Here is a 27,921-nt window from a genome sequence, read left to right on the forward strand (position 1 = left end):
ATCAAAATTCCAACACCATGTGCCAAGTGCTCAGATGTGAATGCCAAACAGGCCAATTTTTGTGGACGATTTGTTATTCCTTTCCTGCTGTTTTCAAAAATGAATGCAACGTCGACACGTATATTTGCCCAGCAGGCGAGGCTTAGGTCTGACATTTCAACCACCAAGCGGTCTTCATCTGGGAATAGATGGGCATCGTGTACCATGTGCTCGGTATCTTTGGTCGCTCATCCATTTGACATCATCACACAGCATTGGTGATGCATGTTCATCGACTGTCCACAGGTCCCGATGGGCTTTGATCATGATCTTGTGCTGCGTCAGCTTCGATATACAGGCATGCTGGAGACTGTCCGCATCACACGTTCTGGATACAGCACCAAGTACTCATTCCAAGTGAGTAACATTTGTGTGAGAATAATGGGGACTTGGGAAGTTGGGAGTGAAAAAAGTCCACACTGAGTGAGTGGATCCTTCTGTGAATGTTCTGACATTAAGTTCTTTTTCTTTTGTTGTCGTTTGTGAACTACATCCCTTACTTGTAGTACCTGGTGTTTGCTTAGCGGTTAGGGTGGTGGCTTGGGATCCTTGTGTCCTGAGCTCAAGCCCCGTTGGCTGCTGAATTAACACCAGGGGGTTGACTCGGTCTGTCATCTTTCCGAGGTCGGCGAAATGAGTACCAGTGTACCAGCCAAAAGGCTGCACACGAATGAAGGGGTATTGATGGATTTATTAAATCTGGTATTAGTGCGGTGCAGGCATGATGGACTGAATGGCTTCCTGTGCAAAAAATAATAAAAAAAAAATTCCTTACTTTGCAGCATTGTAATTTTTCAGGCCAAATATTTTCATAGGCAACAAGCAACTCTTTAAACTATCTTCACAAAATACGTGCCGCATTTCAAGCAGGTTTCCCGAGTGGTTGTATTATTGTCTCTTTCTTCATTTGCTTTCATTCTGCAGGACTTTAAGGAGAAGTTTGGATTATTGTTACCCAGGGATGCAGAAGCGACTGGAGAGGAAATAGCCACCCTCCTGAAAAACTTGCATATTGATCCAGATAACCACCAGATTGGCAAAAACAAGGTGCGTACACACTTTTATTTCTGTTTGTTGTGCTCAAACTCCTTTGAGGTCCACAAACTCAAGTTGCAGAAATGGGGGAAAAGTTGACTAACTTAAGGTGAGGAATAAAAAGGAAGGAGCATAAGTGAAAATGACTGGCATAATCGATGTATTACATACTCCCCCTCCCACCCTCTTCTCCCGAATCATATTCACCGATCTGAACCACCCTCCATCAGGTGTTCCTGCGAGAGAAAGAGCGCTTGCATCTGCTTGATGTGCTCCACAATGAGGTTCTCCAGAGAATCTGCCTTATTCAGGCATGGTACCGAGCCACGGCAGCACGTCGCCTTTTTCTTCGGCAACGTCAAGCCATTCAGTGCCTTCAGGTTTGATATTTCCATCTGCAGATCAAGCATTCTTTTACCTTTTAATAAGGAATCAACAGAGAAATAACCATCCCTCTTTCAAGCCTGTGTAATTGATGCATGATCAGCAACTACCATTTCATGGAGTAGGGTGGACAGTATATATTGTTGCGGTTGAGGAAATTCGCAAACCACCATTCAGGTCCCGTAGGTGAGGTATCTCTGCAAGTACATGTGTAGTTAGCCCCAAACCTGTTGTTTAGAGGGAATAAATGTGATTCATTCGGGCTGCGACCCTTTAAGATAGCCGTTTTTCTGTTCTATCTTTATTTTGAACCAACCACGTCTCAACCGCCATCACACAACAACCACCAACCGCAACGCCGCTTCACAACAACAACAACGCCAACAGCCACGACCTTTACCTTCACGGCTCGCTCCCGCAAACATCGCATCACCGCCATTCCAAGCGTCACCTTGGCCATGGACCACCACTTTAAACCCTCCACCACCTTTGCCTCTCCTTCTGCGGCCATTCCCGCACCACTTGTGAACGCCGAGCGTCAGGCTGTCCTGGCCTCGTGCGGGGCGGGTGCAAAAAGCGGCCTTTCCGAGGAGAAGTCTGATCAGGAATGATACACGCCCACTTCTGACCCGTCCAATCAGCAAGCGCGGGGCGGTTTGGCCCCGCCTCCAGGCGCGTCGGAGTAGAATCGATATATGCAAATTCGAGGATCAGGGGAGATTCACGCCCCTTTTTCTCCGTCCAATGGGCGAGCGTAGCTCCACCCCCGAGCTCGTTCTGATCCAGAAATTTGCATATGGGTTCTCCTGCCGTACTATAAAGAGCCGAGCGCGGGGCGAATTTAGTCAGTTTTTGGGCTCAGGCGAGTTGGAGAAGTGTGGCAGCGGGAGAGTTTTTTGGTCAAGGGAGTTGGAGAAGAGTCAAGGCGAGTTGGAGAAGTGTGGCAGCGGGAGAGTTTTTTGGTCAAGGGAGTTGGAGAAGAGTCAAGGCGAGTTGGAGAAGTGTGGCAGCAGCAGTCAAGACGGGTCTGGAGGAGAGTCAGTCTGTCGGGGTTCGGAGTCTGTCGGGGAGCTGCAGAGAGGGGAAGCAGGGAGCGCGGTCGAGGTCGCAGTGGAGTCGCTCGTCGCGGGACCCAAGCAAGCCTGCTATCCTCTTTCCCCAGAGCATCAACAACCCCCTCCTTCCCCCCCCCCCGCGCTGAGATAGTGCGGAAAAGGGGGCCCCATTCCCACCCCCTCCAAGCAGTGCCAACGAAACCCGCGAAGGAGCGCGGAGTCGGGGCACCGCCGCCACATTTGCGGCTCATCACAAGACGGGTAGGCTCCACCCGGTCTCGCGGCCCACAGGCCCGTCTGTCCCCTTGCATTTGAGGGTGGCCTTTTTCTTTTGCTTTTGAGTATGTGTTGTCGGCGCCGTCTGTAAAGTAAAACTGTGTAAGTGTTGCCGTGTGCTCGCGTAGTCGGTGGTATCTCTGCATTGTTGTGTTTCTTTTGGTTGCTTTTGGTTGCTTTTGGCAATTGCTTTTGGTGCATAATTGTTGTAATTGTATATGTGTGCTTTCCGTGTGCCGTGGAATAAATGTGCCTCATGTTGAACTGTTTTCCCGTTTCGCTTCGTCTTTTCTTTAATTGAATCTCCATCTTACTTCACGTAAAGGGTTGGTAGTGGGTTTAATACGCCCGATAATGAATCGGAACCGTCGAGGTCGACGATATAACACCGCTTGGTTATCCCGATAGTACGGAACGGGTCGCTTCAGTGGCCCGTGTCCGGAGTCGACCTGTGGCGAGGTGCGATCGCCCGGTCTACCCTCCGTGTGGGTACTTAGGTAGGTCAAATTTGGCGAACAACCCTATCCCACGCGGGGGGCCGATTGGCACAATCATGGTGAGGCCGAAAGGCCCACCCGTGACTAGTTCCCGGCGTTAGTCCGCGAGGGTCACGACAGAATTGTCCGTCCGGTGGGCGACGTGCCGCGATTCGAGTTACGTGGCCGCTCGCACGCCGGCGGGCGCGAATTCGCGACAATATATTTGGAAGTGACACTATTTTGTACTGGCAATGAAGGATAACATGGTGGAAATGACATATATATATATATATATATATATAAATATATATACACATTATATGTACATACAGACACACATAGAGAAACACATACAGACACACATGCATACACACAGATTGACCCCCTCCCACACTCCTCTAGCCAAATTAGCTGCGTAAAGCAACCCAAGAAGACTTACACAAGGTAATTACGATGCTGTTTCAAACCCTTCCCAGAGTTCCTCAACAACTATAAAGACGTTCACAGATTGTACACACATGAGAATCCCAATGCTACACACCCCCTCAGCGACCGGACCGGTTTCATGTCTTATTGGCGAATCATCAGCGATGGCGCAGACAGCAATGCATACCAATGAGGCTCCCAAGCATGCACCCTGTGCAAACATCAAAAGCAGTCGATAAATAAATACAGAAAGACCCACCCACATCTGTCACCTGTGAATGGAGGGAAGAGCCAATCAGCTCTCACCTAATCAATGACACCCAGGTGGCTCGGATTATATAAATGATTGACCCTCCCACACTCTTCCAGCCGAATAAGTTGCGTAAAGCAACCCAAGAAGATATACACAAGATAAGTGCAACGCTGTTTCGAACCCTTCCCCTTCCCTGTTTCGAATATAGATATATATATTTATATATAGTTGCGGTTCTGGAAACCGCTTCCCTCCATGGCCAATCGCAGCCAACATACAGTGGTCCCCAGTCAGTTATTTCATTAATGTTCGTTCAGATAGTCCCTTCCTTCTTGTATCGTGGGTCGCACTCGAATGGGACAGTGCGTTATGTAAATCTCATAGCTCGGTCTGATTAAATCTGTGAACCTCATTCCTATTCTTTTTTTCTCTATTCCTGAGGTAAATCCAAGCAAGGGGTCCTCGCGTGAGCCAGCAAGCACTACGCTCGGGACCCATCTATAAAAACCACAGCCCTCCACGTAAGAATGTGTCCTCACAGAAGACCAAGGGCAGCAGTAGAAGCCTACAATAAACGCCAGTGCTACACGGAGCACGTGCCCCACAGCGACGACCCCCCCCCCCCGCCCACCCACTGGTCAGGCAATCAGAGGCATAACCAACACACCAAATGCAAACAACATGCAGTATTTTTCACTCCACTTATATCTATGCTCTTTCCTTCAATTCATGGCGCGGATCGGGGTTGGTACCGTGCACCCCACCGCCTCTGATAACCGTGAACACGATGCTCGATGACGGGCAGACCCGCGTGCTGACCACGTGTACAATGGCGGACCCATGCGCACTGAACGGGGCATGCTCGATGGCGGGCGGACCCGCTTACTGACCACGTGTACAATGGCGGACTCGCGCGCAGCCCGTGATACTTTATCATCATCCAGAACGGGGCACGAATAACACACATCTCTGGTCGGGTCTGCGCATGGGGTTACAATAACGTCTTACTGTCGGTCTTCACTCAACACGATGGCCACAAATGTCTCCCGCTGAAAGGTAGACATCCTCCCACACCTCCGCCTTGATGCAGCTGCTACCAGGCAGAGGCATGCTGTGCGGCTGGATCGCTCAGGCTGCGTGGCGCACCACGGAGCAGGCACATTGACCAGTGCCAACCGTGGGTCGCCAGGGCACGGCATGGGGTTAGGTGCAAGGCAATTGATATCACGGGGTTCAGAGCGAGACGATTCCGCAGCTTGGAACCATCTGGCCGGAAGTAAAGTGAAGCTACTTCCGGTCATGGCAGTCGACCCGTGTGATGGCCGTGGCCCAACCAGAGCGCTCGATTCAGGTGACGACACCACTTTGGGTTGTCGCCCCCGCCCCGCACCATGGGGTCTATAAAAGGACGGATTGCGAAGCCGTACATCCTCCCTCTCTCTCACGCGCTGGATCTCCAACTCGCCTTCTCCAACCGCCCTGTTTTACTGACCCACTTTCTGACTCCGCCTTTTCCACCCACTCTTCTCCACCCATTTACCTGCTGACTCTGCCCTTTCCTCACCGCCTCGTCGCTGACTGCACCCACCCACTTGATCCTGACTGCCACTCTGCCCACTTGCTTCGGACTCTGCCTTTCTCCACCTACTCTCTGCTGGCTCCACCCAAGTCCCTCCCTTCATGCCTGTTGGTCGTGTCTCATTCTCTGAACCGATGCTAGCTGCACGAAGTGCCACAAAGCAAGAGATGATGCGCCAGCTGTCAGGGTGGTATTGCCCAGCGGAGCATCCCCCCCCCAAAAAAAAACATACTGGTGGCACGGTCAGGCAATCGTGCAAGGTATTCAGAGACCGTTAGCCTCATCTCTCCTTTTTCTCTTCATTAACTCCTCTTCATCGGTGTGTGTGTGTGTGTGTGTGTGTGTGTATGTGTATGTGTATGTGTATGTGTATGTGTATGTGTATGTGTATGTGTATGTGTATGTGTATGTGTGTGTATGTGTATGTGTATGTGTATGTGTATGTGTATGTGTATGTGTATGTGTATGTGTATGTGTATGTGTATGTGTATGTGTCCTGGCTCCTGTCCTCGCTTAATAGTCGGGTCAATTTATAATAGTCTACTGGACTATTATAAATATAATATTTATAATAGTCTATAAAAAAACTTAATAGTCTACTGGATATACTGATCAATTGAAAAAAGTATACCAAAATCTGACATCCGGAAATGGGTATAAACAGTCATTTTCAAGATGGCCGCCACCGGGCTTTGAAATAACTAAAACAGCTATAACTTCTTCAATAATTGTGATTAAAAACATAATTGTTGGTTCTGGTCCATGGTTTTAATGGATCAGCAATCCACTGGTGTCAATAAAATTTAGAAATGATCAGTATTTAACATGAAATCCAAGATGGCGGCAAAAAATGAAGGGCGTAAAATCAATAAATTGTCTCTATATAATCAAACCTCTGTTAGGCAATCACCCAACATTTATCAAATTCTAACAAAAGGGTTTTCAGTCTTCTCTTACCAGTAATTATATGACAGTAATTATATTGTGGACAATGTCATCCCCCATAACATCTGAGGTCAACGTCGCCATGCAGGACTTCAATGATCTCACATACGCAACAAGCGAACAGCATAAAGAAGCAACTGGTGCCAGAATTTAAAGATATGCATTCGACCTCTCGAAGATAAGCACAAAGCTGAATGCATTTTCATCTTTCTCCTCTGATCCTACATTGAGAAATATCATTAATGGTATCGTGGCAAGCGATGACATCAACGTGCATGAATATGAAGCTGTTGGGAACAAAATCATCGAGAGAATGGTTGGACAACCTGTGTTTTCCTTCTCCATCAAGAGGACAGAGAAAGCAAAGACCCTGGGAAATTCTAATGCTCTCCAGGTTGCTCCTCACAGAACCATCAACTCCAGTGTGCTATTCCAGCGATTCCTGGTGGTATCCCAGATAGGTGATTTGTCACTTGAGGACGTGATGAGTTTTGAGCTCAGTCCATACCCTCCATCCCTCTTTGAGGACAACAAGATCTTGAGGAAGGCCGACAAACCTCAACTCGCTCAAGCCGTCAATGACCACTGTACCAAGGTACTGACATGTGAACGAGTACCTGACACCACACCTTCAGCACACCTTAAGACTGAAAGGTATGTTCTTGATGGTGGATCCTTGCTGCACAAGCCCAAGTGGAAGAAGGGAGATACATATGGCAAAATAGCCAGAGCATATGCAGACTTCACAACAAAACACTATGGGAGAGCAACTGTTGTCTTTGATGGCTATGGTGCAGGCCCTTCGATAAAGGATAACACTCAGCAGAGAAGGGGACAAGCCACCAGCTATCCGACTGTGAACTTCACCGGAGAAACTGAATTTGACGGAAAGAGAGATGAATTCCTATCTGTCGGCAGTAACGAGCAACAGCTGATCACCTTAATAGGTGATCAGCTGAAGAAAGTGGGCTGCACAGTTATTCAGGCAGAAGGGGATGCTGATGTGGACATTGTCAAGACAGCCGTAAACAGCACAATTCTGCATTCCACCACACTAATCCGAGAGGACACAGATTTGTTGATGCTTTTGCTCCATTACTGCATACCAGATGGAAAACCACTATATTTCAGATCAGACAACCAGTCAAGAAGAAATCTGAAAGTATATGACATCAATCGGATGAAGCATCTTCTTGGGAATAAGTTGTGCACTCAACTATTATTCCTGCACGCCTTCACAGGATGTGATTCAACATCTCGTGTGTATGGCATTGGGAAAAAATCAGTCTTTCAGAAACTCGTGGAAGATGATCAAGGCCTCCAGTTGTGAGCAGATACATTCACTTCGAGAGGCGTCAGCCACGCTGAAATAAAGAAACTTGGCAGCCAAGCGATGACCGTTATATTTGGTGGGGAGAGCACAAGTTCTCTGGCAGCCATGCGTTACAAGATATTCACAAAGAAGGTCGCTGCTGCTAAGTCTTTCGTTACACCTGAACGTCTTCCCCCAACGGAATCCGCCACCAAGTTTCATTGTCTCCGAGTGTACTACCAGGTCATGGTTTGGATGGGGATGGAGGGTGACCTCGATCCTCTGGACTGGGGCTGGGGACTTGAAGACAATCGATTTGTACCTATCATGACAGCCATGAATGCTGCACCAGACACTCTTCTGAAGATGATACACTGCAACTGCACCACAGCTTGTGACACACCCCGTTGCAGCTGCAGAAAGAATGGGCTTCCGTGTACGTCTGCATGTGGATCATGCCAAGTGACGTTTTGTGACAATCCACTAAATCAAGCCTCTGAGGAACTAGAGGACAGTGATGAGGACTGAAATTGTAACCTAAACTGCCATTATGTAATGTTCACAAATAAATGTTTCAGTGGCACCAGGTGTTCAGTGATTTTGGTTCAGATGGGAAATTTATTGATTTTTGCACTCTTTAATTTTGCCGCCATCTTGGATTTCATGCTAAACACTGATCAGATCTAAATTTTATTGACACCAGTGGATTGCTGATCCATTAAAACCATGGACCAGAACCAACAATTATGTTTTTAATCACAATTATTGAAGAAGTTATAGCTGTTTTAGTTATTTCAAAGCCTGGTGGCGGCCATCTTGAAAATGACTGTTTTAACCCATTTCCGGATGTCAGATTTTGGTATACTTTTTTTTTCTGTGGATCAGTATATCCAGTAGGAATGAAAACCACTGAAAAACCTTTTGTTGCAATTTGTTGTGGGTCAGGTGGTATTTTGACCCGACTATAAGTTAAGATTGTACAAGAATTATATCTGGATAACTCTGCTCTATGTCGGTTTTTGTAAGTTTGTATTATTTCCGCACCTCTCACATTTCTTCCTATCCCTGCTCACACACAACAATAAAAGCTATATTCACTGTGCCACATATCTTTCCTCGCCTGCCTGTTAATAAGTTATTTGGAGAAATGCTCCCAGCTCATTTTTGTCTTTTCTTCCATTGATCCAGCATGGTCCGTATCCTAAGCTCGCCGGGACTTTATTCCCAACGATCCATTCCTTTTAGCCGGTACGTCTTTGGCAGTGTCGCTCGGCTGCATCTGATCCGGTAAAGTGATCTGGTTTGGATAAGGCGTACCGAGGGTGTGTCCCCCAGTAATTAGATCACGTGATTATTTTTTAGGTAACAGGATTAACTAGACGGAGGACCCTAAGTCACGTGGTTGAGTTATTGGCGTTCACGGTCAGTTAGCGACCCGCCGCGTCACGGAGTTATCCCTGTGTGACGGCCTGCAATTCCGGGGAGTCTGGTGGGAACCAAAGATAGCTTCCACCCCCCCACCCCCCTGGTGGTCTTCTCACCCGACCCCCGGCCCACAAATATATATATATATATATATATATATATATATATATATATATATATATATATATATATATATATATATATATATATATATATATATATATATATATATATATATATATATATATATATATATATGTTTTACAGTCAAACTCAGTGTATGTGGCACTCTGCTTTCCTCTTAGCTTGCCAGGTAGTAACTTTGACCGCTCGTAATCGTATTCGAACCAAATCGTTTTTTTGTCAAAAGTTTGAATGCAACATTTCGAGCAAATCAAACCCCCTCAAGGATCTTGTGTCATATTTTATTTCTGTCGTGTCAATTCTGCTTCTCCTGCTCAAATGGGACACCCTGAGAATATCTTTTTCACTGGATAGAATTTCGATTTCTCTTTGCTGTTGCCCTTGCCCTGGAGGCTTTCAAGTGCCAGAGTTGAGTCATTTGACCAGGCTGTAACTTGTTTTATTCTGTGCTGACTCTCGAATGTTCTCGAATGTTCCAGACTTTGAAATATCTTGGAATCCTGTTTTTTTATTTTTTTATTTATTTATTTTTGAAGTGCGAATCTTGTAAGAAGAGCATGGTAGGCCGGGAAAGGGACTGTCGAAAACTAAAATAATTAGAACGTCGGAATAAGGAGAAGACACAGATCTGAGGGGTTGATGGGGGTAGAAAAGAAAAGGTAGGAAATGGAAATGAAACAAAAGGTGGTAGTTGGCACTGACTTTTTTTTTTTTGAATAGCTGAAGGATGAAGGAGGCTGAAAATGGGTGCGGAATAAAATGCCCCAAATGAGAGACGAGGGGAATGAAGAAAGAAATGGCTGGTGAGGCTGAATTTGGGATGGAAATGGAAAATATGTTGGAAGATGAACACGTATGATGAAATAAGAGAAAATGAGGAGGATAGTTGTTGAGGTTGAGGACAGGAGAACAGGAGGATAGTTGTTGTTGTTGAGGAGGATAGGACGTGTGATGTAATGAAGTTGCTGACTCGAAAGCCCTGAAAATCATTGGTATTCCCCATTGTAAATCACAATCAGGTTCTGCTGCTTCCACGCTACAAACAAGTTTGTGGGATAATGGTCTTACAGCGCCATTTATTTAGGTCTTGCTGCCACACTTCTCAACCACATTGTGTCACGTGCATCCATTTATCAACGCACTCGTTCCGTCACCTCCACTTTTTCATTCCCTTTTTTAGGATTAACAAAATAAGGTGTTTAGAAAAGTTATTTCCACGGCTACCGGTATCATTAAACTCATTCATGATCCTGAATTTTCTCTTTTTTTCCCCAGCATTGTGTGCGTTCCTGGTCGGAACGAAGGCGACTTGCTAAGCTCCTCACAGCAATGCATGCCGGAAACGATCTCTGGGCGACTGGCATGACTCCGCTTCGGCTAAATCTTGCTGCTGTCGTGAATGTAAGCTTGGATCAACAATAACCTTTGCCAGATTTAGCAATTGCATTGCCAAAATAATCGGGAGTTTACAAAGCAATCATCACGCAACTCGAATGTAATTTTGAACGCAGATGCAAGAACGATAGTTATGAATTTATTTGCATCTATTCACCTCCATTCAGGCTTGTTTGCTCTCATTGGCTGATCAGAAGAGGACTGTTGTCATGGCAGACATTGCTACCCAACTCAAAGCAGCAATCACGCTGCAAGCTGCCTGGCGGGCCCATCGGCAACGCAATGCCTATCTTGAGATGATCCAAGCAGCGATTTGCCTGCAGACTGCTTGGCGGGAGAGGGGTCGGCGGTTAGACCTGAGCCGTCGTAACAAGGCAGCTGTGATTGTTCAGGTCAGTCTTTTTTTTTTGTTTGGTATTACATTCCTGCACATATGTTTGCATGCATGTGGACATGGATCCATTTCATCGTGTATGTTTCTACTCTTCTACAATCCTACACTCCTAATCCTACAATCCTACAACACTAAAGAAAGAACTGTGTGTCACCAGGCAGAGTTAAATTTATTTGGTCGGCACACCAGCGTGAACAACCTTCAATTTCTCGGCACATTGCTCAAATTTTAAGTGCACGACGAAAAATGTCTGGACGCACCAATTCTAGGATATTTTTTAACCGAGTAAATCGATCCACCACGGAGAATATTTGATTTATTTACAACACAAATAAAGTAAATCAATGTTTTTTTTTTTGCTGTGATTGTCTTTGTGAAACAGATTTGGAGATCATCATCATCATCATCATCATCATCATATTGTTGCGAATTCGCGCCCGCCGGCGTGTGATCGGCCGCTCGAACCGAATGGCGGCCGCCTTGCCCACCGGACGGACAATTCTGTCCTGACCCTCCGGGAACTATCGCCCGGAGCCAGTCACGGGTGGGCCTTTCGGCCTCACCACGATCGTGCCAATCGGCCACCCGCGTAGGATAGGGTTGTTCGCCAAACTCGACCTACCTAAGTACCCACGCGGATGGTAAACCGCGCGATCGTACCTCACCGCAGGTCGACTCCGGACACGAACCGCTTAAGCGGTCCGTTCCGTGATATTGGGATAACCGAGCGTTGTTATCGTCGGCCTCGACGGTTCTGATTAATTATCGGGCATATTAAGCCCACTACGAACCCTTTATGTGAAGCAAGATGGAGATTCAAACGAAGGAAAGGACGCAGCGAAACGGGGAACAATTCAACATAATGCACATTTATTACCCGACACACGGAGAGCACACATATACAGTCAAACAGTCAGAATGCACATATATCAATTTAAAACAAAAACAACAATGCAGAGCTACGACCGAATACGCGAACACACGGCAACACTTATACAGTTTTACTTTACAAGACACGGCGCCACAAGATCCATACAAAAACCCCGAAAAGAAAAAGGTGACTTCCCTTTTGGGCCGTCGAGTCTCTCTCCGACGTCCGTCGATGTGGTCCTGCCTGGCCGCGACTCCGTGCCCTGGCGTGGTAGGCGAGGCCTCTCCGGCGTGCATCGCACCGGCACGTGTTGGCCGCTCGACGCCACGGACGGAGTTTTCGGCGCTATCCCAGCGCGGATAGAGGGGGGCGGGGGGGGGAACGTGGATGCCCGAGGTCGGGAGGGGGGAATGGCGGACGCTCCTTCCCGCCAGCGGGGTCTTAGAACCGCACCACAGCAGACCAGGCCAGCAGCCACCAACAAGAGAAGAGGACGAGCGAGCCGGAAGACAGGAAGAGAGCAAGAGCAACCACAAATCGCTCCGCCCGTGTCCGACTTTTTATATCCTGGAGCTCCGCCCTGTTGCTCCGCCCCATTCTTTGCTGCACCCCCCTTCGAGGCGCTTCGAGAAAGGTCTCGAAGAGGGGCATTCCTCTTCCCTGGCCGCGTCACACCGCGCATCCACCAATCAGGCGCCAGCTGCCCCACCCCGCTTCTCCTCCCTCACACCAAGCGCGGAGAAGAATGTCGCGAAAAACAGGCGGGAAAAGCCCACCGAGCGTCCTTGTTGGTTTTTGTTTGAAATAAAAGATAGAAAAAGAAAAACGACTGACTCAAAGCGTCGCAGCCCGAATGAACCACATTAATTCCCTCTAAACAACGGGTTTGGGGCTAACTACACATGTACTTACAGAGATATCTCACCTACGGGACCTGAATGGTGGTTTGCGAATTTCCACAGCCGTAACAATATCTATTCATCATAGTCTACTGCAGGACAAATACCTCCTTTATCTTATGGTGTGAGTATTAATTGGTACACTCACCATGCCTGCCAAGTGCATGTTGGCGAGAGAGTTTGGGCAGGAAGTTGGAATTTGACCAGGGTTCTGGCAATAACTTTGTGAAATATATCAATGGGATCTTTATCCTCCACCTTCGACTTGTGCTGGCAGATGGGTTGTCCGGCTTAACATGCATCCGATATATATATATATATATATATATATATATATATATATATATATATATATATATATATATATATATATATATATATATATATATATATATATATATATATATATTACATTCATTGATGCCTCACCTTAATGTGAAACACCAGGATGACAGTTTATAGCTGGTTCAAGATCTGAACCCAGGCGAGGCAGCTCCATGAGCAGTGTGCATACCTCTCGGCTATCCCACAAGCACCGTTTTACCGAAACTACACATAAATAAATGGTTTATTTTGCTCTTTTATAAAAGGCCAAGACAGTTTTTAGACTATTTTGCAGCACTTGATTATGGTGTATCATTGCTTGTTAAATTTACGTAATAATGTGCAAATCATTGAAAACTTTTTCTCACTCTTAATTGGATGCTCAGGCATGGTGGAAGATGTGCTACACCAGACGACACGTCAAGGCCATGTATGCGGCTCTGTCCGCTGCTCAGAATTCCTTTCCGTCACAAATCGTCCTCAACAGGTTTGTGCGTGGATGGATGGCTTTTCCGACAGACAGTAACTTCAAAGGACTTTCGGTGGTCTTTATTTGTGTGAATCTTGTGCCATTAACAGTTATATTCTCAATAAAATAAAAATTATCTGTTTAATAAAATACAATTATAATACTCTGCCTCCCGTATGAAATAAATATTGTTATTCTGTAACATATATCGTCACACATAATGTCATCAGTGTACGTGAAATAAAAAGCGGGGTAAAGCAATTGGTTCACTTTGTCTGTCTGTTTGTCCTGTCTGTCTACAAACATCAGTTTATCATCGAGGAACAACTCGATTCCGATTGAATGTTGTATTTTGAACACGAATCGGAAAACGAACCTGTAGTGTAGGAGTATTTTGTCTCCGCGTTTGTCCTGATTGTGCATGTTCAGAGAGGAGTGAGATAATATTTGTACTCGACCTGTTTATAGCAGTCAAACGAAATTGACAATCATTCCAAACGGGAAACACTGTTTTTAAAAGACGTCATAAAGGACACAAACAAATCAATGTACATGTTTCTCAAGACTGTAGAGGGTAAGGTGCTCTGTGAACTCTCGAGCTAAAGCCGCTGTCACACCTTGACGTTTTAGCCAGCGTATGGCAAGGTATCAAAATGTATGTAAAACGTTGGCGTATGCTGAACTATTGATGCTTCTTTCCCAGTTTTGGACGTATTCATAACGAGTTGGACGTATGCATAACGTATTAGTAACGTACACAGAACGTTTCGATAACATGTGTGTGTTAGCTTGTGTGTTCGATCTTGTGTGTTAGCTCTCATACGAGCCTCGATAAGGTATACAAAAAAAAAACATATTGGTAACTTATACCAACGAATGCTTAACGTGTTGTTGGTGTTCACAACCTATGCCCAACGATAGTCTAACGTATGCATAGCGCGCGGCAGCGTAACGCCGACGATCACGTGGCGTAGCCTATTAAAACGCTGCGGCTCGATGATTCAAATCATAACCGCATGAGACATCGAAGTGTCAAGGCCCTGTCACACCTTGACGTTTTAGCCAGCGTATGCCGACGTATGAAAAATTTGCTGAATACGCTGGCACACATCGAATACGTTATGGGTAAGTTTTGTATACGTTAAGAGCACGCTGAAGCACGCTGGCATACGTCGTAGTACGCCGAGTACGTCGCCAAATTTTCAGCATGTTGAAATTTTTTCGACGTATCCAGTGTATGACGCACACGTTCCACTACGCTGGCCATAAGTTGTAGGCACGTTACGCGATCGTTGACACACGTCGACACACGTTACTTGTAAGTTACTCATAAGTCGAAACACGTCGAGGTAATATTTAGCGGACCTGAAACTTATTTCTAACCTATGAGTAACGTGCTTTGAACCTATGTGTAACGTATCTCCAACGCACATTGACGTATGTAGACGTATTTGATTGACGTCTTCCGGACGACCACAGAACTTACTGAACATGTTTCTAACTTACAGCTACCATATAATGGCGTATTCACAACGTTTAGGGGAATTGGTATATAAAAATGGGCTTCACAGGAGGAACCCGTCAGTGTTTCAGAGTCAATGTTTTTTTGTTTGTTTGTTTTTTTTCTTCGGTATGGCGGTGATGTTGACACTTCAATTTCTAGTGCGGTTATGATTTAAATCGTTTAGCGGCAGCCTATTAATTATATTATAACCGCATTAGAAATCGAAGTGTCAACATCACCGTCATGCGGAAGAAAAAAAAAAAACCCCAAACCCCCCATCCCCCCCCAAAAAAAACCATGGAGTCTGGAACACTGACGCTAAACATTACCTCGACGTGTTTCGACTTATGAGTAACTTACAAGTAACGTGTGTCGACGATTGGGTAACGTGCCTACAACTTATGGCCAGTGTATGCGGAACTTGTGTCATACGACGAGTACGTCAAAAAATTTTCAACATGCTGAAAATTTGTCGACGTACTCGGCGTACTACGACGTATGCCAGCTTGCTTCAGCGTGCTCTTAACGTCTACAAAACTTACCCATAACGTATTCGGCAAATTTTTCATACGTCGACATACGCTGGCTAAAACGTCAAAGTGTGACAGCGGCTTAATAAAGGAACATCTGCAAGTGATGTACACTCGATGGGAGAAGAAGATTGTCGAAAACTTTTTGCCATGTTGCCAATGTAATTTGTAGGTGTACCGAAGTAACGTAACCAATGTGGGTTCAGCCTGTAAGCTTGCGAGGTTATCAGAAACGTTGTCAGAGTCCTTTGCAGAAGCCGATTAAAAAAAAATAATAATAATAAGGCAAAACACCTTGATTGTCTCGGCTTACTATTCACCTGTTCTTGGTTTCTAACACTGATGGTGTCATAAACAACATGCATTTCTGAGAAGAGCTTATTCATTAACTGATGGTTCCGATTTATTTATTCCTGATAACTTCAGATTGATTTTTCTCTAAAGAGAGGAAGCAGGTAAAGTGCTTTGGAAAATTCGGTGAGTGTCTGTGTTGTTATCGAGCAGACAGCAGACCCTCGGCATCAAGGGTTTTTGTTGTTTTTTTTTTACACCACTGCTTCCTAATTCCATATCCAGGTGATACATGACGTCACCGAAGGAAGGGGGTACTCAGTTTTGTTTTTTTTCTTGTTTGTCCGGGTGATGTCTCAGCCATCCTTTGAGCTAGGAAGCTGAAATTTGGGACAAAAGTGAAGATGTGCTTTGGCAAAAACGGTATTTTGATTTATCGATTAATTAATTAATTAATTAATTAATTATCAATTTATTAATTACTTATTGTCTTTCTCCTCTGGTTCAATATCCCAGGCACCTTTTGAGCGAGGAAGCTGATATTTGGACATGACAGTGAGCAAGAGATGTTGCTATAAGTGGTATTTTTGATTTATTGATTAATCAATTAATTGATTAATTATTCATTTCTTGATGAATTACGAAATTTTGAAAAGGTTATATTCGGTTGAAACAGTGGTGGCTTTGGTTTGCTGTTAGCCAATTGATTAATAAATGAATTATTTTATGATTATTATTTATTTATTAGCTCTGCCACTGAAGGTGAAGGAGGTTATGTTTTCACCCCTTTCTGTCTGTTTGTGTACAGGATATCTCAAAAAGTTATGGACGGATCTGGATGAAAATTTTTGGACAGCTTGGGTGTGTGACAAGGACGAAGTGATTAGATTTTGGTGAAAATCAGGATCCGGATCCGACTACTAGAATTTTTTTAAGTGATTCTTCACCATTGAGAGATAGGGTGAAACCGATATATAGCACGATATCTCAAAAAGTTGTGGACGGATTTGGACGAAACTTAGTTGACAGGTTGGGGGTGTGACAAGGAAGAAGTGTTTCGATTTTGGCGAAGATCCAGATCCAGATCCGACTACGAGAATTTTTTAAGTGATTCTTCACCAATGAGAGATTGGGCTAAAAATGATATATAGCATGATATCTCAAAAAGTTGTGGATGCATTCGGCCAAAACTTGGTGGACAGATTGGGTGTGTCGCAAGGACCAAGTGAATCGATTTTGGTGAAGATCTGAATCCGGATCTGGATACGAGGGTTATTTAATTTTTAAGCTGATTCTTCACCATTGAGAGATAGGGCAAAAAACGATATAGTACTGTATCGTATTATATTTCAAATTTGTAATGGGCCCGATATGTTCTCATGGATCAGGCATTACATGGCGGAGTTATGCGCTCCACGGAGTGCCCTTCTAGTTAGCTCGCCTGTTCGAAGAACACAGAGCTATAACGATACCCCCGGCGTGAGCGTCAGCGTCAGTGTCAGCGTCAGCGTGAAAATGTTAAAGGTTTTGGTGAAAGTTATTTAGAAGCTTGCCATTCATTTAATATGTGTACTAGGATGCTGAGATTTGGCATGGAGGTTCCTTTGGGGTATATTATTGATGTAGTGAAGTTGAAATTAAAAAATAATTTCAAATGTTTTAAATTTTTGACCTGTTTTGAACTTAACTTTTTTGTAGCACATCAACGTTAAAGTTTTTGGTGCAAGTTATCTATAAACTTGCCATTCATTTAATATGTATACGAGGATGCTGATATTTGGCATGGAGGTTCCTTCGGGGTATATTATTGATGTAGTGAAGTTGAAATTAAAAAATAATTTCAAATGTTTAAAATTTTTGACCTGTTTTGAACTTAACTTTTTTGTAGCACATCAACGTTAAAGTTTTTGGTGCAAGTTATTTATAAGCGTGCCATTCATTTAATATGTGTACTAGGATGCTGATATTTGGCATGGAGGTTCCTTTGGGGGTATACTATTGATGTAGTGAAGTTGAAATTAAAAAATAATTTCAAATGTTTTAAATTTTTGACCTGTTTTGAATTTAACTTTTTTGTAGCACATCAACGTTAAAGTTTTTGGTGCAAGTTATTTTTTAGAAGCTTGCCATTCATTTAATATGTGTACTAGGATGCTGATATTTGGCATGGAGGTTCCTTTGGAGTATATTATTGGTGAAGTGAAGTAGAAATTAACAAATTATTAAAAAAAAATTTTTTTTATTTCAACCGAAGATGGTGTCAACGCTACCCAATGCTCGCCTACTTATACGAGACGCTTGCCATTCATTTAATATGTGTACTACTACTAGTTTACTGATTACAATATACAAATACATATATTGCTTTAATATTATTTGAATCAGACTTCACTGCAATGCTTTATAAAAAAATATTATTAGACTAGTCTTTTAAAAACGATAAATGTATAAACAGGCGAGCATTGGGTGGCTTTGACACCAACTCTCTGGTTTTAATTATATAATGAATCAATTGATTATTGTACACCGCTCCCTCCCAATTTCGTTTCCATGTGCTGCACAGCGGCATCGCCGGGTGCCGACGGTGCCCCGGCAATGTCATGTGCTGGAGGATTTGTTATTTATTTATTTATTTATTTATTACGAAATCTAAAGATTTCGTAAGTATATTGATGACTTCCGTCATATGTTTGTGTGTTTGTTTGTGTGTGTGTTTGTTTGTTTGTTTGTTTGTTTGTAGGCACGATAACTCGAGAACAGAAGAAGCTAGCAATGTCAAATTACACCACGTGATTCAGGAAGGCGATGACTAGCGCTGATTAGATTTTGGTCAAAATCGGTCAAAGGTCAAGGTCACATTGAGGTCAAACATTCGATTTTTGATGGTTTGGTACAGAATGATCGTAGAAACTTCTGCTTTGCGTCGCTACCTTCTCGAGAGACAGCTTTTATTAGATAAGGTCAGAGGTCAAGTTGACGATTTCGTAAGTACCAGTCTATGACTGCTTGTTTATTTATTTATTTGGCATGGGGGTGGTATACTCTGTACCTGTACTTGTTTATTTGTTTTTTCAATGATGATTCTTTCGTTTTTTTTTTTTCACAAATTTGTATTTTCCCTTCTCATGAACTGAAACTGCCTCAGAGCTCAAAAATATTCATTTCTCTTCATTATAATTTTATCTGGTTTATAATTTTGTGTCCTCTCAGACGACAAGAGCAAGACCTGTGCATGAAAATCGAAATGAAGGCCTCTGTGCTTCATCAAGCGGATACCGATGCCCCTGAGGAAACGCTGAATGATAGTACAGCTGAACAGCAAATTGCAAAATACCAACATGATAAACATCAGGCTCTCTCTGCTGGTATCTTTGCAATATCAGTGAGTTTCTACACGTGGCTTTCAACGGTTCGATAGTTAAAAACAATCATTGAATTGTGAAATTGTTTTTTGTTTTTTTTCTCAAGTTCAATAATCATCTATTGGTTTTGTTCAGGAAGGAGTTGAGGAAAACTCATCGAGTGAAGCAAATGTTGAAACCCAGAGGGAAGTTCAACATGAAGATCTACTGGAGGAGACAAGAGAGCAGCAGCATCTTTTGATCGACTCCAATATTTCGACTGAAGAGAACTCTGTTGCTCCTTGCTCTGAAGATGATGAGATCACCGTCGCTGAGCAGTCACAAGCCAAGCCAGTGTCATGGAGCAATGATACCATTGAAAAAGAAGTCACTGAATGTTTGTCTGCAATGGACAAAGAGTTAGCCTTGGAGCTAAATGAAAGCCTGAGCTTGGACGAAAACGAAGATAATGAGCATGCCAATTCAGACCATCCAGACAAGAGAGATGCAACATCTGCAAAATCGTTTTTACACCAGAGGGAAAACAGCTCTCTGGATTCTGGAGCACTTGTATTGGAATCGACGAATCAACTCGACAATCTCGGTGTCTCTGATTTGTGAGTACACAATCTTTCCAAAAGCTTCCTGAAGCAGGGATGCTGGGGAGCCATCGAATTTTGATAATTGATTTTAGCCTCACTTATCTCACACCAAATTCAGACTTTTTACGTCCTTCGTCAAAACACTCAAGGTTTTATGATCAAACGAATGTCCAACATACAGTCGGGTGTTGTTCATACATGAGTATCTTTCAAGATAAACACAAAGCAACACTTTGGAATGGTATTGCACTCGGCAATCCAAGATGGTTCAACATCTATCAGGAACCAGAAACCACCCCTTACCGCAACAACGTTCCATATCCGGAAGCAGCTATAACTTCTCCGAACACTCGTAATCTTTCCACAAACTGTAAAATTTAACTTCAACTTTAAAATTTGTCACGTTTTTTTACTCTCCGATACATACACATTTAACCTCTTGCCCCGAAAAACATGACAGTCACATCTGATAGAAAATTAATTCCATATTGATTCATCGGTATATGTGTTAACATTGCACTGCGCACAATATATTACCTAATGGTCACTCGTTAAAGTATGTGTGTGTTTTTATATACACTACCGGTCATAAGTTTGAGAACACCCCCATTTTTCCAGTTTTTACTGAAATTTAAGCAGCTCAAGTCCAGTGAATAACCTGAAATGGTACAAAGCTAAGCAGTAAACTGCCAGAGGTTAAAAACAAAAACTTAGGTTACCAAAAACTGAAAAATAATGTAAATTTCAGAGTTGTTAAAAAAGGCCCTTCTCAGGGAAGTAATGGGTTAGCAACTGCAGCTGTTCTGCAGCAATGGAAGTAAATTAAGCCTTGAAAGTTGATGCAAACAATTCCTACAGGTGTCCCAACTTTTGTTGATTAGTTACAAACCCTCTGTCTGTATACAAACAGTGTTGGAACAGACTGTGTTGCTCCACCCTCTGAAGCATTATTTGGACAATATTGCACTGCAGGAAGTAGTATATTGCTATCATAATGGTGAGAAAAAGACAATCAATAAAGAAAGACAGACAGACTATTACAACCCTTAAAAGTGTTGGTTTTTCCTTCAGAGAAATTGCAAAGTTGCCAAGGTGTCAGTGAGTACAGTTTCCCACACCATCAAAAGGCATTTGGAAACTGGAGGAAACTCTGACAGGAAGAGGTCTGGCAGACCCAGAGCCACAACACAATCAGAAGACAAGTTTCTGAGAGTCAACAGCTTGCGTGATAGGCGGTTCACAGGACAGCAGCTTCAAGCACAGCTTAACACTGGTCGTAGTGAGGAAGTCTCAGTTTCAACTGTGAAGAGAAGACTTCGAGCTGCAGGTTTGACGGGTCGAGTGGCAGTAAGAAAGCCATTGCAAAGATGGAAAAATACGAAAAAAAGAGGCTTGTCTGGGCCATGAAGCACCACCAGTGGACTACTGAAAACTGGAAGAAGGTCATATGGACCGATGAATCAAAATTTGAAATCTTCGGTTCATCATGCAGGGTTTTTGTACGTCGTCGAGGAGGCGAAAGGATGGTTCCTCGGTGTGTGACACCAACTGTCAAACATGGAGGAGGAAGCGTGATGATCTGGGGCTCTTTTGCTGGATCCAGAGTCGGCTACTTGGACAATGACTGGCACCCTGAACCAAAAGGGCGACCACAGCATTTTGCAGTGCAATGCAATTCCCTCTGGTCTCTGCCTAGTTGGTCAGGGGTTCATCCTACAGCAAGATAACGACCCAACGCATACCTCCAGGCTATGTTAGAACTACCTTAGAAGAAAAGAACAAGACGGTAGGCTTCAAATCATGGAATTTAATCTTTCAATGTACTCTGAAATTAAAGCATAGTACAAATAAACAATTGCAGATAAAAAAGAAATCATGGAATCGTTTTGTTGAACAAAATTTAATCCAAATTTTTGTCTCATCAAAGTAGCCACTTTTTGCAGATATCACAGCCAAACATACTCGTGGCATTCTTTCTGAAATGGAAATCAAATATTGTTCAGAAAGTTCTTCCCAACACTTGTAGAAGTTCCCACAAATGTGTTGTACTTGTAGTTTGCTTTGCTTTCACCCTTCTGTCCATTTCATCCCAAACCAGCTCAATGGGGTTCAAGTCTGGAGACTTTGCTGGCCATTCCATGATTGAAGCCTACCGTCTTGTTCTTTTCGTCTCAGGTAGTTCTAACATAGCCTGGAGGTATGTTTTGGGTCATTATCTTGCTGTTCGATGAACCCCTGACCAACTAGGCATAGACCAAAGGGTATTGCATGGCGCTGCAAAATGCTGTGGTCGCCCTTTTGGTTCAGGGTGCCAGTCACTTTGTGCAAGTAGCCGACTCTGGATCCAGCAAAAGGCCCCAGATCATCACGCTTCCTCCGACATGTTTGACAGTTGGTGTCACACACCGAGGAACCGTCTTTTCGCCAACTCAATGGCGTACGAAAACCCTGCGTGATGAACCTAAGATTTCAAATTTTGATTCATCGGTCCATTTGACCTTCTTCCAGTTTTCAGTAGTCCAGTGGTGGTGCTTCATGGCTCAGGCAAGCCTCTTTTTCTTGTTTTTCCATCTTAGCAATGGCTTTCTTACTGCCACTCGACCTATCAAACCTGCAGCTCGAAGTCTTCTCTTCACAGTTGAAACTGAGACTTCCTCACTTTGACCAGTGTTAAGCTGTGCTTGAAGCTGCTGTCCTGTGAGCTGCCTATCACGCAAGCTGTTGACTCTGAGAAACTTGTCTTCTGATTGTGTTGTGGCTTTGGGTCTGCCAGACCTCTTCCTGTCAGAGTTTCCTCCAGTTTCCAATTACCTTTTGATGGTGTCGGAAACTGGACTCACTGACACCTTGGCTGACTTTACAATTTCTCCAAAGGAAAGACCTACACTTTTAAGGGTTGTAATAGTCTGTCTGTCTTCCTTTATTAATTGTCTTTTTCTCACCATTATGATAGCAATATACTACTTTCTGCAGTGCAATATTGTCCAAATAATGCTTCAAAGGGTGCAGCAACACAGTCTGTTCCAACACTGCTTTTATGGAGACAGAGGGTTTGTAACTAATCAACAAAAGTTGGGACACCTGTTGGAATTGTTTGCATCAACCTTCAAGGCTCAATTTACTTTCATTGCTGCAGAACAGCTGCAGTTGCTAACCCATTACTTCCTTTTTTAACAACTCTGAAATTTACATTATTTTTCAGTTATTGGTCACCTAAGTTTTTTTTTAGTTTTTTTTTTTTAACCTCTGGCAGTTTACCACTTCGCTTTGTACCATTTCAGATTATTCACTGGACTTGAACTGCTTAAATTTCAGTAAAAACTGGGAGAATGGGGGTGTTCTAAAACTTCTGACCAGTCGTGTATACAATATATATATATATATATATATATATATATATATATGTATATGTATATGTATATGTATACACATACACACATTCACAGTAAGCCTGGTGTTGGCTTAGTGGTTAGGGTGGTGGCTTGGGATCCCAGGGTCCTGAGTTCAAGCCCCGTTGGGCCACTGAATTAATACACCAGGGGGTTGACTCAGCCTGTCATCCTTCCGAGGTCGTCGAAATGAGTACCAGTGTACTGGTCCCGGTGTATGCCCCAGTTAGAATAGGTGTACCATATCCCTGTGTGTCGTAAGAGGCGACCAGGGTTGGCGTCAGGAAGGGCATCCGGCCATAAAACATTGCCTCAAGAAAAAGCCCAACCCCTGCACAGCAGGGAAAAATGGCTGTAAAAACGGTCACATACACACATTCACACACACAATATACTAAAGTGCGGCCCCTGATGTTTGGCCAATATTTGACAAATGTGAAAATACCCCATCATAATCCACGATAAATGATTTAAAATTGACCCAAATGAGTGTTCCAATGTGAAGCATGAAATTAACAGAACTACATCAGTAAATGGCAGGATACAAGCAATTAAGCTTGCAGCCCAGTTAACCACAACAAAGAAGAGTATGTTGGGTTCGGGACCTAATAGCATCCATTATGGAGTCCTGCAGGTGGTTTGGCTGTTCTCACACTGATGTCTTATCAGCAAAAGTGCCCCTCTAAAAAACAGTGAAGATCGCTGCTGTCAGGATTTTTTAGACGCTTTGTGATTGGCAAAAAAACAATTCAAAATTTTTTTTTCCCCTTCAAATTAGACCGTGATTAATGATTCCCAATGGTTTTAAGAAAGAAAAAAAATTTCGTTTGGGTTCCCTTTTAATAATAATGAAGAAAAAAACATTGATGATTTACTGACAAAAACCCCCGATTCATGGGATTCTCATGAGCCATCATCATATCCCACGAGAAATGCTTTTTTCAGATTTTTATAAGTGTTATAATTGGTTGTTTAGAGGTTGAAATTTTTATAATTGCCCATTTGATCGTTTGCTTATTATCTTTGGCAATAATCGCTCTCTAATTTTAAACTCGACAAACAATAAGTCTTATTCCCCCCCCCCAAAAAAGATGTGCACTGCATTGCTTCCTCGTCATGTGCCCTTTGCTCTTCATGCAGGCCACAGGTACAGCAGAAGTTGTCTGGTGATGAGGTTGAGGCATTGCTTCGAATGCTTACCATCAAGCAGGAGAACCTCGACTCCGAGTGGAAAGCCCATCATATTCCAGGCCTCCATCTTCAACACTTTAACCTTATGCTCCCTACTCGCCCTTCCAGGTCTCGGGATGGCAGGTGAGGACTTGGCTCCATTTTATACTGTGACAATCACGTTCTATTTTTGACCTTTTAGACCATAGGATGGTAGTAGAGTCCATTGGCTTTGAGTTTGTCTTCTTTACAGTGATCTGAGGCAATCATGGAGGAACTTGTACATATGTCGTGTGGAGGACAAGGAAATGATGAGATATCGTTGTACAATCACATTAATTACAAAGACATTCGTAGCGAACGGACAAATAAACACAGGATTAGACATTTGAAAATGGGATCCAGGTTAAGCCGGAAATGTAATACAGTTTGGTAAACACGGCGCATATTCGAGGAGGTTTTGTTATGAAATGTAAGAGTCAGTGAAGGATAAAGTTTATTCCAGACTCAGTTTTTTTTTTTCTTCTGGGAATAGTCGTTAAAATGGCTCATGATCGTTCACTCTTGTTTCGGTATCCACTACATACTGTTGTGAACAATAAACAATATGGTGAAATACTTCGTTATAACTGTTGATAAAAGGAAAATAACACATACTTGGTTGATCATCATCTGTATTGTTTTCACATTCTCTTTTATTTGATTTGCACATTGTTGTTTTACATAATCGATTGTGAAAAACCAGACTTGATAACTTAATGGTTAGAGCATCTGCTCTGAGTTTTGGAAGTCAGCGGTTCGAACCTGACCCCGGCTGAGTCATACCAAAGATTTAAAAAAATGGGATGTGCTGCTCCCTTGGTTGATGTTCAGCATTTAAAAAGGAAAGGTACATATTTTAATACATGGTCAAGGCTTGTAGAAGAACGAGGGCACAGAAGAAATCAGGACACAACACAACAAGGGGAACAGCAGGGCGGAGGGAGAAAGTAGACAAAGATGGACAAACATGGGATGCAAGTTACGAGGGGTAGTGAAGAGCTCAAGGGGTGGACAAGATGGATACATAAGCAAACTTTTAGGAAGGGTGGGGTGTGGTTTAACGGGTGTGGAAAAGATCATGGTTTTGGATGGGGGATGACTTGAGATGGTGATGAACAGCTTTCTTGAAGACTTGGAGGAAGGAGTGAGATTGAAGAGAGTGTGGAAGGTGGTCCCACAAATGGCAAACAAGAGGAATAAATGAGTGGAGGTTTGCAATGATTCTGGATTTAGGCAGTTTCACGAGGAGGGAGTTGCTGGTGGAGCGCGTGCATCCTGCAGATACCTGGGGGAGGGACAAAGCACGGAGAAGGCAGGGGGTGCATGACCAGAAATGAGGCGGAAGAAGATAGAGAGACCACTGACCTGTCGACAGTGAAGTGACAGGCCCATCGACTCGGCTTCTTCATGAGATTCCAATAGTCTTGAAAGCCTTTTGTTTCCACGGCATCAAGCTGAGAAAGATGTGAGGCAAGGGAGCCAGCCCAGAGGGGAGAGCAGTACTCCATCAAGATGCGAAAGAAAAAAAAAAGTGCTTGACCAGTTTGTAATTTTTGTCAAGGTCTGAGGAGAGGAAAGAAGCTGCTGTCAGAAGGATGAGAGATGTCATGGCAGAGAGTGGAGTCATCAGCAAAGAGATAAAGAGGATTTTCCAGAGTCAGTGAGGTCATTGATGAAGATTATGAATAAGATGGGGTCGAGAACACTGCCTTGGGGTACTCTGGCTTTGACAGGGAGAGGAGATGAAAGAGTTCTGTTTTGAGCCGCATGTTGTCTGAGAGTAGGGGATGTCAGTAATCCAAGAGTGGTGGTGGCCTTGGATTCCATGGGCAGACAGTTTGGAGAGCAAGCCGGGAGATGTCAGACTGTATCGAAATCTCAGGATTGGTCCAGAAAGGCGGCCCTGATCTCACATCTGATATTGAGGGCCTCCACCATTGTTGCGAGAGTAGAAGCAGCATGTCCAAAGTACAGTGACCAGGTCTGAATCCAAATTGATAATCTGAGATGAGGCTGTTGGAGAAAAGGAATGATTTTATGTCAACTGTGATGATGGATTCCATAACTTTGCTGATGATTGGAGGTAAGCTGATAGGTCTGTAGTTATATAAGGATCCATTTTTGCACCTTTTTTTGTAATGCTGTGATGTTGGTGGACTTTCAAGATGACCTATGGTAAGATGACCAGAGATGGAGAGAGAGATGGAGAGAGAGATGGAGAGAGAGATGGAGAGAGAGATGGAGAGGGAGATGGAGAGGGAGATGGAGATGGAGAGGGAGATGGAGAGGGAGATGGAGAGGGAGATGGAGAGGGAGAGGGAGATGGAGAGGGAGATGGAGAGGGAGATGGAGAGGGAGATGGAGAGAGATGGAGAGACAGAGAGAGAGAGAGGTTTGGGACACAAGATTTTGAAGCAAAAACAGAATTCAGGCGTTCAGCCTTCTCACAAGCGGAGTCTGCTGTGGTGCCATTTGAAGCGAGGAAAGAGGTGGAAGGGAAGCATTCACCAGAGATCGACTCAACAAGGTGCCACCAGGTTTTGGAGGAGGTCGACAAGTTTGAGAGCTCATTCTTGAGATTGGACAGATCTTGTTTTCTGGCTTTCCTGAGGGTAGACACACACTTGTTGCAGGCTTTGTGGAATGATCTGAGGTTGCCTTTCAGAAGGAGCATGCAAGTTGTTTTAAAGTTGGACACTGCACAAACCACCATATATTGACAACTATTGTACAGTCATGGGCCGAATGGCCTCTTCCTGCATTTGAATTCCATAAAGGTGTTTTCGCTATGGTACCTCACAAAAGCTCAACTCATTTGAAAAATATGCAACCTCCTTTGTTCACGTTAGTACAGAAAAGACACTTTGCTTCATGATTAAGGAAAAATTCTCCTTGATGCAGCATATACTACTGGCAGCACTGTTAAATTCTAGTTGAATTAAACTCCATGGAAAAGTAAATGAAACCAGTCAATTTGAAGTGAACACATTGCTGTCTGCAATATCCTCCCACCAAATTGGCATTATGAGGTGTGAACGGTGGCAGAATAGCTCGGTTAATAGTGTGCTCACTATTGAGCTGTCTGGTTTGGGTTTGATCCCTCACAAGTTTATGCCTGGTGTTGGTTGGCTTAATGGTTAGGATGGTGGGCTTTGGATCCTCAGGTCCTGAGTTCAAATCCTGCTCAGCTGTGGAATTAATACCAGGTGGGGTTAACTCGGCCTGTCATCCTTCCTCGATTGGCAAAATGAGTACCAGCATGCTGGTATACTGTGTCGGAGTGGCGACCCATCCAGGATTGTGCCCAATAGCTAAGGAGACTGCTTAAGCAGCACCAATGCTCTGGAC

The 27,921-nt window shown here is 43.7% G+C and overlaps 1 protein-coding gene across 2 annotated transcripts in view; it reads left to right on the plus strand.

Annotated features, from left to right (window-relative positions):
- Nucleotides 1–27,921, plus strand: part of LOC147030051 (unconventional myosin-IXb-like) — a 189,862-nt gene that overhangs the window by 114,749 nt on the left and 47,192 nt on the right. For both annotated transcript variants that reach the window (XM_085873751.1, XM_085873752.1), the window contains exons 24-32: nt 286–396; nt 964–1,086; nt 1,305–1,454; nt 10,628–10,753; nt 10,915–11,139; nt 13,622–13,722; nt 19,240–19,411; nt 19,527–19,987; nt 24,502–24,675. In XM_085873751.1, coding sequence (XP_085729877.1) covers nt 286–396; nt 964–1,086; nt 1,305–1,454; nt 10,628–10,753; nt 10,915–11,139; nt 13,622–13,722; nt 19,240–19,411; nt 19,527–19,987; nt 24,502–24,675 — 1,643 coding nt within the window. The remainder of the gene's footprint in view (nt 1–285; nt 397–963; nt 1,087–1,304; nt 1,455–10,627; nt 10,754–10,914; nt 11,140–13,621; nt 13,723–19,239; nt 19,412–19,526; nt 19,988–24,501; nt 24,676–27,921) is intronic.

This window comes from Eptatretus burgeri, chromosome 3, assembly GCF_056783735.1.
Source record: "Eptatretus burgeri isolate ZD-2024b chromosome 3, Ebu_testis_v1, whole genome shotgun sequence".
NCBI classification, from domain to species: domain Eukaryota; kingdom Metazoa; phylum Chordata; class Myxini; order Myxiniformes; family Myxinidae; genus Eptatretus; species Eptatretus burgeri.